This window comes from Bacillus rossius, chromosome 13 (genome assembly GCF_032445375.1).
Source record: "Bacillus rossius redtenbacheri isolate Brsri chromosome 13, Brsri_v3, whole genome shotgun sequence".
NCBI lineage: Eukaryota > Metazoa > Arthropoda > Insecta > Phasmatodea > Bacillidae > Bacillus > Bacillus rossius.
Window position 1 is genome coordinate 40,806,913 of NC_086340.1, and position 11,378 is coordinate 40,818,290.

General features: G+C 39.2%; 2 protein-coding genes across 2 annotated transcripts; one reads left to right on the forward strand and one right to left on the reverse strand.

Annotated features, from left to right (window-relative positions):
- Window positions 1-43: 43 nt before the first annotated feature.
- On the reverse strand, window positions 44-776 carry LOC134538472 (mpv17-like protein 2). The gene has a single exon (XM_063379805.1). The coding sequence runs from the start codon at window positions 703-705 to the stop codon at window positions 91-93; it is 615 nt and encodes a 204-aa protein (XP_063235875.1). The 5' UTR covers window positions 706-776; the 3' UTR covers window positions 44-90.
- A 272-nt stretch (window positions 777-1,048) lies between these two features.
- Window positions 1,049-1,860, forward strand: LOC134538473 (NADH dehydrogenase [ubiquinone] 1 alpha subcomplex assembly factor 2). The gene has a single exon (XM_063379806.1). The coding sequence runs from the start codon at window positions 1,232-1,234 to the stop codon at window positions 1,670-1,672; it is 441 nt and encodes a 146-aa protein (XP_063235876.1). The 5' UTR covers window positions 1,049-1,231; the 3' UTR covers window positions 1,673-1,860.
- The last annotated feature ends 9,518 nt before the right edge of the window (window positions 1,861-11,378 follow it).

An 11,378-nucleotide genomic window follows, 5' to 3' on the forward strand; every position in this document is an offset into this window, starting at 1 on the left:
TATTGTACATGTCCAAATTACTCTTAAAATAATCTGCTTGCAATTGAAACAAATTATTTTTATTGAGTATCTAACAACCAGGTTGCACCTTCACGTTCTCTCACTTTTAACATTACTTTCCAAAGGCAGTTGGTTTTTCACATATGAAAAGTAAACATCGAAACCCAAGGAAATAGTGTTGTCATATAGCACTCTTAAATGAGGAGGTACAAAGTAAAAGTTGACAACCTGTGCTGGTGGCCATATAGCACAGTCCGCAAAGTACAGTCGCCAACCTTTCTGCCTAACCTCTTCCACAAGCTCGCCGGCGCTGGCACCTTCCAGGTACGCCAGAGTGGCGAAGAACGTGCCTATGCAGAGAGGCGAGGAAACTAACTGGTCTATCAACACTTTCTTCAGGACTGTGCTCACCGCTCTCCCTGGAAACGTCCTGTCCAAATATTTGTACAAGTGATGGCAAACTATCCCCACAGTCAAGCCTGACGCGGACATGTTGAACGTCCTGGTTTTGTCCCATGTCACGTCTCGGTCGCGCAGTATTTCATAATGCTGCTGAATGACGTCCCCTGTTCCTGACAAGGTTACAGATATGCCGACATTTGTGATAAATAAGTACTTGTTAAACATCACACTACCCACTGTTCTGCACTTTTTAAGCACTTCCGACTTCATCATTCTCATAAAAGAATAGCTCGCATAGTTCATTTTGGATAGTAGTGAAATTGTAATTGACTTTCAAATTACAGACACCTTGTAAATTTCACACCATGCTCATTCTCAACACTGAACAGTTGAGGGTTGAATTGTTTGAATTCAGTACTGCCGTTCAAATAAATCTATTTTTCCCAATAATTTTTTTGTGTATATTTTTAAAATAAATAATATATACAATTTTCAGGTAGGTGTCAAATATTTTAAATCAAAAAATATATTATTTTGAATAAAATGTTTGCTTAATTTCGTATTAAAAATAATTATCCCGAATATCTTTAGCACGCGGGAATTATTTTTTTAGGAATTTTTTGTAAACAAACAAAGTAACACTGCTTCTCAGCAGGGCAAGCGATCATATGGTCAGTCATGTGCTATTATATAGTCTTTGGTCATGTGTGTAGCTAGCTATTGTATGCATGAGTAAAAATGTTGGAAGTGTTTAATTCTTTAGTTACATATCTGATATATGTGCTTCATGAATAGTTGTTAATGCTTTTGTTGGGTGTACTCAGAAGTTATGGCAAAAGAAGGAAGAGGTATTGTGGCAACAATTCTGAAGAACCTCGTGAACTCTCTGAGGCCCCGGCAGATGTTCGGCAACGAGATGGGAAAGGACCACCTGGGCAACACGTACTTCGAGATCCCGGCCGACCCGCGGGCGGGCAAGCGCCGGGCGGAGCGGTGGTTCGCGCCCAAGGAGAAGGAAGACTTCGAGCAGCAGGTGCCGGCGGAGTGGGAGGCGTGGCTCAGAGGTCGGCGCAGCGAAGCGCCCAAGGAGGAGGAAGTGCTGAGGAACCTGGCTCTCATGCAGGTGAAGAAGGAGAACGCCAGGAAGATCGCCGAGAGAGAAGCCGCCTCGAGGGACAGTAGCAGTTTGGGGACAGAGGTCAAAGGAAAGGAATCCTTCCCAGCTCGGAAGGAATATGAAATAATGCCTGGCAAGCCCCAAAATAAGTAGCCGAAAATGCAAGATAAACACGTAGTCAATTTTAATGTTTTGAATTATATTTAATTATTGTAAAGGTATTTTGTTCCTTTCTCAAAGAGAAAAAAAAACTGCAACCTTAAAAAATGGTTTTATGTATTTGAACTAATATACCCACTCTTTTTTTTTTGTTTCATTAAAAATGTGCTGTAAAGTTCAAACTTGGATGTTATTATAGTAAAGTCATAAACCTTATAATACCATTTACTGGAAAATACCCAGATAATCACCTTAGTTACAAAATTGGTAATACGTGCTAATGAATGACTTAAGACTTCATGAAATAGTGTTTTTATGTGCTCCTAATTTGGATACCTATCTCTAATCCTGGATTTTTTTTTGTTTTATTACAAAACTACACAGATCTGTACCCTGGGGCATTAGCAAAGCAGGCGAGGAGGGTACACACATCTACTTGCAGTAGTGTAAATATGTAGTTGGGTGGTATTTGATAAAAAAAATGTTAAAAATCCAAAAATTCTTTTATTCTATGCTCTTTAACTTCCTCTTTTCAATAAAAGCGGCGGAGATAAGAAATTCCAAATACTTTAGGAGATATCAAATTTTTTAATTTCATCATATGTAGTTGAGCGGTATTTCCGGGAAAAAAATGTTAAAAATCAGAAAATACCTTTATTAGATGCTCTTCAACTTCTTCTTTTCATTAAAAGCGGCGGAGATAAGAAATTCCAAATACTTTAGGAGATATCGAATTTTTAAATTTCATCACAATTATAGCAGTGCGTTCATGTGGCTTTCAACATTGTTTCTTGTTTACGAGCATCTATTTTTTTTATTGGATAATGATGTCACGTGATTGTTCGTGATAGGCCAGAATTCAAATTAACCAATACGTGATTATTTACTTCATTTATTGTTTAAAACAGTATTTAATTACCGCCTCCAACTTAAGCGAGTTTTTAACGTTTCTAATTTTAAAGTCTTATTTTTTATTGTTGCGCAAGTAATAAGTAACAAAAAAATTTTACGTGAGTTGTTTCTGTTCATCCTTTGTCCCGGTTTGTTAGGTCAGGTCAGTTACATTATAAATACTTTAAAACTAAAGAACCATTGAAATAATTTCATATTATTTCTAATGTACGCTTAGTTTCAAAGTATTTATAATGTAACTGACCTGACCTAATCGACCATTTTCATTAATTAGGCATTAACAAACACACGGCAAAATAAAAAAATGGCAGCGGTCGAATGATAATCACAGGTCTTGTATGCAAAATAAGAACGGCGATATCTCGTAAAGTATTAGGAATTTCTTATCTCCGCCGCTTTTAATGAAAAGAGGAAGTTAAAGAGCAACTAATAAAGGTATTTTCGGATTTTTAACATTTTTTTTCTCGCAAATACCGCCCAACTACATATGATGAAATTTAAAAATTCGATATCTCCTAAAGTGTTTGGAATTTCTTACCTCCGCTGCTTTTAATGAAAAGAGGAAGTTGAAGAGCGTCTAATAAAGGTATTTTCGGATTTTTAACATTTTTTTTCGCAAATACTGCTCAACTACATATTTACCGCTCGCTCACTCGCGGTGACCCCCCGACCTCCTTATCACGGGTGAACGTATGGTTATGGGGGTGGTGGGGGGCGCTGCGAGCGGTGCAGTTGGTCCGCGCCTGCTGCCAGTTCGGAGCCGAACCACGTGACGTGTGTGGCGCTTCCAAAAAAATAAATAAATAAAAAATTGGTTGTCTGTAAAGTCGGTTTACGGACGATAGTTTAACGTGACAACGTCATAACAAAACATTGATGAAATTATTGATCCAGAAGAAAAGGAAATATCATATTCGGCCTGAGACTGAGCCGTAATAGGTTTTTGCAACCAAACCATTTAGGCATTAAAAATATTATATTCTTTGAGGAAGAAATTTTTAAAAATTGTTTCTATCTTTTGTATGATAAAATCTACCTCCGCATACTTTTATGAATAATATTGAATTATCACTATTTTGTATGGATACAAAGAAGGAGTGAAATGAAATCTACAATTTAATTAATAAATTTACTCTTATTTGCATTCATTAATTCAAATATATTTATTACTTTTGAAGTGTCGTGCGCGCCGTATTTATTTTTACAAGTACAAAAAAAACATTTCAGCCGCCGGGATTTGATCCGCCAACCTATTGATCAGTAGTCAGCGTTGCTAACTGCACAGCCACGGGGCCATATTGGAAACAATTGTTTGAGATGTTATAAATTAATATTATTCTACGCACGATATTTGTTTGAATTTCTTTTAACTAGCATATTCTCTGTTGGACTCGAAATATTTACACGCTGGTGGGCTCATAACTATAATACGGTGTGTAATTTAGTTGATCAAATAATAATTCATGACAAATAATTACTAATGTCAAACTAAAGCGTGAAAAGTATCGTACCAGCAATAAATATTTAGTTACACAGCTAAACCAATACTCATTCAACACTGTTTAAATATACTGATTTACACTAGTAATTAAAATAATACATACTTGTAAGAACGCCATTTCCTTGCGAATATACTCCCGTGGCGCGGTGCACAACAATAACCTCGAACCCCGTTATGTTGTCGTCTGCCCCAAGCTGTGTGTGGCGATATGCGCAGGCGTGATCCAACCGGCGCGACCCGCCTATCCCTGCAGCATGGCGGGGTGAAACCTGAGCAGTACGCCACCTCGTGCCGGCTGAGTTCTCTGTACCGTCCGCATCATACCAGAGAGATGCCACGCATGCGTAAACAGGACACATCCGTAGTGGGACATCCGTAGTGGGACAATTTTTTGTGCATGCAGCCAGCATTCATAGATTTATTAGACGTCACGTCAAAAAACCAAACAACCTGGGTTATTTCTTAAACTAGGTATTTTAGGTTTAAGCCTATTTTTTTTATTACATTAGTTATTTTGGTTCTCAGCATGTTCTTATGAAAACCATACAACATCCCACATTCTGCCACTCATGTTGAACCAGAAAAGTTATAACATGAAAGAACTGAAGTCTAGGAAATATAGCACTGTGACTTAACCACAGAAAGGTTATTTACCCTCAGGAAGAGAATTCTCCCTAGAATGGATGTTCCCAGCAGAATGGGAACTTTCAGTAATGTTGGGGATTTCCCACAGAATAGGAATTAACTATTTAATATTTTTAATTTTAGAGTAGTGTTTTGCTGGGTATGTTTTACAACTTATTCAGATAATTTAAATGATAAGATCGTGATTAGTATATACATTTTTGTTCCTGTAATTCAAAAGAAACTTTTGTGGTTATAAGAGTAGAATTAGACCTTTCATAAAAAAAATAAAGATATATTTAAAAATTCATTGTTAAAAAAACTATTTAAACTGTGTTTTAAACCATTGTGGTTTAATTCAGCCTTCTCTGATTTGCAGTATCATTTGTTTGACCTTGTTAAGTAAATTAAATCTAACACAACAATAAATACGAGATCACATGTGTGATCACAAAGTTGAGGATATCCGTGTGATTAGGGAGAACATTAACAGTGATGTGTTGCATCACAACTTGGAATGTATACAGTTCTCAAAAGTCCCGAAAAAGTTCGTAAATGAACAGTACGGGGGCTGAAAGTAGCAAAACTGTAGTTTCCAACAGTCTTTTATTTGAATTTTATTTTTTTGACTCCTCACTTCAGGTAGATAATAGTCACAAATTAAACATAAATAGTCGGAGAGTGTCCACTTAATTGGCTGAAGATTGCGTGCACATAACTTCTGAGAGAAAGAAACTTAAATTTTTGAGGCCAGAAATTAAGTTTCATGCAGCGATAGGAGTCAGAATCCTGCAGATATCAGAAGGATATCCTTCCGAGAAAAGAGAATGTTGCAAGTGGCAATGCTCCTGAAAGCAAAAGGTTTGGTTGTTGTGTTGGTGGTCACATCCGAAGGATCCTTACCAAGACCATTTGGCAAGTGCTAGTGGACCAGCCCCCCCCCCTCCCCCACAATTTGAGGGGGGGGATGCTGGCCCGCCCGTCTGTGCAACTGTAAACTGAAGTGAGGAGTCAGTAAACAAAATGCAAGTTAGAAAAAGGCTGGTGGAAATTAAAGTAATGTGACTTCCAGCCCCTTTATGGTTTATTTAGGGACTTTAAGGGTACTGCTGTGACCAAATAAATCATCAGTTTCATTACTGTTTCATAACTTTGTGACGAGTTCTTCAGTTTCGTTGCGTTTTGCGACTTTCGTGAGCTGCAGACGTCCTGAGTTCTGATGCAACGCAGCACTGGCAATGCTGTCCCACGTCTCACGACTCTCACATGTCTCTCCGCTCTTGGTCCTCTCACTTTATATTCTCTCCTGTGTACGTACTTTCTGGAGCTGAACAAAGAAGAGAGGGGAGGAACAAGGGCACTTACCCCTTTATTCATTACCCTGGTTCTTTGCTACGGTTCACCTTCAGTTCCGACTGCTTCCCTAGTAAGCTGTGCCTGTTTCGTTGGCCACAAAAAGATAAGTGAGTTCTTCAAGAGTTGTGTTTCTTGGGAAGCCTTCTTTTCACAGACGAGAGAGCCAAACGCCCGATCGTGCATCTTCGGTTTTTTTTTGTTCATTGTAACTCATGATAACTAATGGTCAATTAGGTTAGGTTAGCTACATTATAAATACTTTAAAACATTGTGGACGGTTGATTTGGTTAGGATAGCTACATTAAAGATACTGTGAAATCATGTAAACGCTTTCCTAGCCCTGGATAGCTACATATTAAAAAGTTATTTGCTAAGCAACCATAAAATGATTTTACAGTATTTTTAATGTAGCTATACTTATCTAATATAACCAACCATCCACAATGTTTTAAAGTATTTATAATGTAGCTAACCTATCCTAATGGACCGCAAAATTTAATGCCACAACGGTTTATACAATGAGATAGAACGGAAAAAAAAGTGAGCATGAACTTCGGGTGTGGCTCTCTCGTCTGTGAAATGAAGGCTTCCCGTGTTTCCTGAGGATGACCTGCCAGTTGGGTGACAATGCCATAGCTAACCTCAGTTAGTGTGCGTGTGTTGCATGTGACGTGCGTGATGCCGTCCACATGGCCAGGGCTGGTGGTAGGGGAAGGGGGAACAGTTAAGTTTAAAATATTTTTTTTTTTTCAATGCTCATGTTTAACCCTATTGAGATGAAAACTACAAGTCTATTGTAAATTTGTAATTTGGAATAATATCAACACATCTGGTAGTAACAAAATTGAAAGCATACAAAATAAAAAATAAAAACTTTTTATCTGAAACATTTTTCTCAACCTGTTAAGATTCCCTTTCAGGTTGCACTTTTTGTTTACAGTTGTTAGAGCTCTAAAATAAATTGTAGATGTATTCTTGATAATACTGGACTTAAGAGTTCCCCAATTGAATAGGCGTTTATAATCATTTTTGTGTACATTAAATAACAATAATGATATTATTTATAGACTAATCTCAAAGATTAATAAACTTGAAAAGTAGTTTGTTAGCTTAATCACATAATGGAAATCCTATGTTCAATAGTTATGTCTCTTATGTGTTTCATTAAGTGGGGTGGGACGAAAGGCGTATATCGGTTTTGAAGGGCTAATAAAAAATAACTTCACAACTTACAGAAATGAGGTTTATTTTATTGGTATCATTATACATCCCCATTTTTTATTGCTCAAGTTCTGAAGATCACATTATGAAGATGATAGCTATCAGCAGCGATGCATTGATGAAGGTGATTTCAAAACTCTTTGACCACTTTTCGCCACATTTCGAGAGGCATAGTGATTTCCTCCCGAATTTGCATCTTCAGTTTTTCCAAGTTGTGAGGACGATGTTTGAAAACCTTTTCCTTGAGGTAACTCCACAGGAAGTTGTCAAACGTTCAAATCCAGGGCCCGCATTGATCGTAAGTTTGTGACTTCTTCCTATGGGGTTACCACAAAGAAAAGGTTTTCAAATATTGTCCACACACCTTGGAAAAATGAAAGATGCGAATTCGGGAGGAAATCACAGCTATACCCCTTGAAATGTGCCGAACAGCGGTTGTTGAATTTCAAAACCACCTTCATTAATGTATCACTGCTGATAGCCAACATCTTCCCGATCTGATATTCAGAACTTCATAAGGATGTATACTGATTCCAATAAAATTAATTTCTGTAAGTTGCCCGTTTTCTTTAATAGCCCTTCAAAACCGATACACACTTTTAGCCCCAGCCTGTATTGTTATTTTGATTGCCTGTTCTTTGCTTTATCATATATGTTAATTTAATGTTAGTTTGTGTCTGTTGAGGTCCCTGCAAGTACGTGGTACAGGCTGCTTACGTATGTCAGCCAACTGCAGGAGTGCCTACTTGTTTCGGTGCGTCCCTTCAGGTGCCTACAGGAAGGCAGTGCCTATGTACTTACAGTGACTACATAGTCTTATGTATGCATGTGTTGTGCCCACCGTAAACGTCTCCGGACTGTTGGTGGGTATGTGAAATATAATAAATAAATCTCTATAAATAAAAATGTAAATGTTTGTTCATTTAAAATCTTAAATCTCCACAAGTTCTTCACTGATTGCTTCGAAATTTTGACACAAAGTTGAATTTGAATATGCTTGTGTTTTTATATACTTTTGTCACCTGTGACAGGTAAAATATATTTTTTTATATTTTTTATATTTAATGTAGTGTGATATATATAGAGGTATAGAAATATATACACACACACACATATATATATATGCAAGAGAGAGATAGAGGTATTTACACACACACATACACACACGAGACATTCCGAAATTAAGTTTTGTAATTTTTTTTCACACAGAAACTATCGCAAAAAAATACACCATGGTATAATGGTCGCCACCTACATTGAGACATTTGTCGTAGCGTGCAAGGAGCTTGAAGAAACCACTCTGGCGAACCTCGGTGCCCTGCGATGCAAGGAATTGCCGCACAGCCCGCTCCACCTCTGCATCGTCGCGAAAGTGACGTCCCGAGAGTGCGGCTTTCAAAGCAGGGACAACTGCTCCCACTTCCACCGGCGACTGCCATCGTGGCTTGTGACCGAATAATGTTGTGCATGCCGGTCTGCTGCCACTCTCCCTTCTTCTGCGCTCTCCTCCTCCGCCGATGCTGCGTCCGTCGTTGGACCAGCATTGGGTGTGGGTTCTTGTGGCGATTGTTTGTTTCACCTGGGGTACCATCTGCTCTTCCAAAAACAACAATGACTAAACTTACTTTTGGAATATCCCTCACGCTCATGTGTGTGTGTGTGTTTGTAGATAAAGATATATAGAGATACACATAGATAGATTGAGAGAATGAGAGAGAGAGAGAGAGAGAGAGATGCATTGTATATGCATACCTATTTCAACAAAAATACAGAAGCATGCCGGTCATTACCTTGTAAATAATATAATTCATAGGAGACCTTACAAGTAATGTGGTATGCACAGATAATATTTACAGTCTTTAGATTTTTTTTTTTTTTTTAAATTCTGGGGTTAGAAAAGTTCTACATTAAATGATAGGGGCCTTGGTTCCTTTCGACAACCCTTCACATGGCGGTCATTCTTAAGAGTTCTGTGGCAATGGCAGTGTAAATATTTCAATTCACATCATACATTGTCCAACATTAGTCAACAAAAACAAAGAGGACTGGACAGCGTGAGCAGATAAAAAATAATCCTGGAGCCAAGCAACACTTACCAAGGAAGCATCAGTGACTTGATGGAAATATAGGGAAACTTGTTTTGTCTTTTTAAATCTTATTTGGGCTTAACATCTCGTCAGAGAGGTCATTTGGGACGGCTACACTTGAAATTACGGTTCAAGGAAAATGGAGAAGGAATAATTCTTGCACGTTCCTGGCCTGATTTCAGACACCATTTCAATTTTTTACAGTTGAAATAAAATCATTTTATAGTGTTGTAGTGTGCCGTTAATTAGTAAATTCGACACGATATATTTTAAGTTTTTATTATGATTTTAAATTTTTGTGTGGAAATTTTATTTGCTCTACTATAGTGTAATTTTAATTTGTTAGTCTGGTGTACTCCTCTGAGTTAAACTTTGTCTCAGTGCCCTGAAGCCCCTTTCCCATCGGCGTATCATATATTTTGCTGGCCTAATCCCTGACTGGCAGACAGCTAACCGTTTCTCCCGCCTTCAGTCACGCCTCAAGCCTGTAATATTATTTCTCTTCGTGACCCTAACTGCATAGGCAAGCTTGTAGCTTGCAGGCGACCAGTTCGCAGAGACGAGCTGAGATTCGCCTTTTTCATCACGTCTTAGTGTTATATTCGCCCCTCTGCAGCCACGACGGGGCGTAGTTTCCCATCAGCGTTGCATTTTACCCCCCCCCCCCCCCCCCTCTTCTCAGTTCCAAGTAAGACCAATGACCGGTCGTAACCCCCTGGACACCAGTGACCGTTCTCAAGGTCTACCCGCAAAAACGAAGGCGCCAGAACTGACAGCAAACACTACCTAGCGACCAAGTCGCGAACTTCTCCGCTTGCCTACCCTCTAGGGCGCCAGAGAGCAGCACTTGCGCTCCCTTGAGTTATATGGACGCCGTGCGCGAGTCGATTGTTTTCAACTCAGACCTCTCCGACAGAGATCGCTACTGTCGCCCAGTGTGGCCAACTTCAAGACTCCTGCTAGATTTTTTTCTCCGCCCGCTTTCGGGCAAGTTCGGTATTTTTCGGCGGCCCAGACACCCCCCCTTCCACCTGTTAGAGCCGGTGGGCACTTTTAATTACGAGACGCGTCCTGCTGCGACACAGATCAACTCGCGTCGCGTCCGCAGACAGACCTCCATCGAGTATCGGCGAATCGGCACGACTTCATCCGACCGCTATGTAGTCGCTTCGTATAAGGGATGCTATCCCTCAAGTCAATTCTAGTAGATTAGTCTGTCTGCACAGTTTAGTCATTTGCCTTAGAAATTTTTCTCTTTTAAATTTTATCATGAAGAAATCATCCGCGTCCTGCCGTGCAATTCGCGAGCTCCAGTCCCTGGCTGACTCCACGATGGCAGCGTGCTGGGCAACTCCCCTGTTTTGACAGGGTTCGATGACGGGGAGAGATTGATTGCTCTCATCTCGTGGCCACCCCCCCCTTTCTGTTCCGTGGGTCACATTCGAAGAAACGCTTCTACTACCCGACGTGATCGTTTGAAGACCCCGGGTGGTAATGTAAATTCAACATTTCCCCCTTACCTAGCTACGAACTATTTTAAGCGGATGACCAAACCACCAGCGACCAGTGTTTTTCTCAAGAAAATGTAGAGCGAATAGAACTAATTATCAATGTAATCATCGGATCCATACAACTTTGGGTGTGAAACTTATAATGCAAATGTTTATATGTCAAACTACGAATGTAAATTGTTCTCAGTAAGCACGGGCCGGCCCTCTTTTCGATTTTTCTTTTTGTTAATCTTTGAAAATTGTTAAAACCTTGTGTGTGTAAAATAATGGAAATAAGATAATTCTTCAGGGCAAATAAAACAGGGAAACTATAGATCAAGTTAATCGTGTAGTTTTTATTTATTGATTTTATCGATCCACACCAACTTCCTCCTTGCTTGTTACAGGAAGTTCCTAAATTTTGTTTGTTCCCCAACTCGTGCCGCCTCTGGTAAATCCATTTATTTATTTAACTTATTTTTTTTGTATCCAGCAAGTTTCCAAGGCTC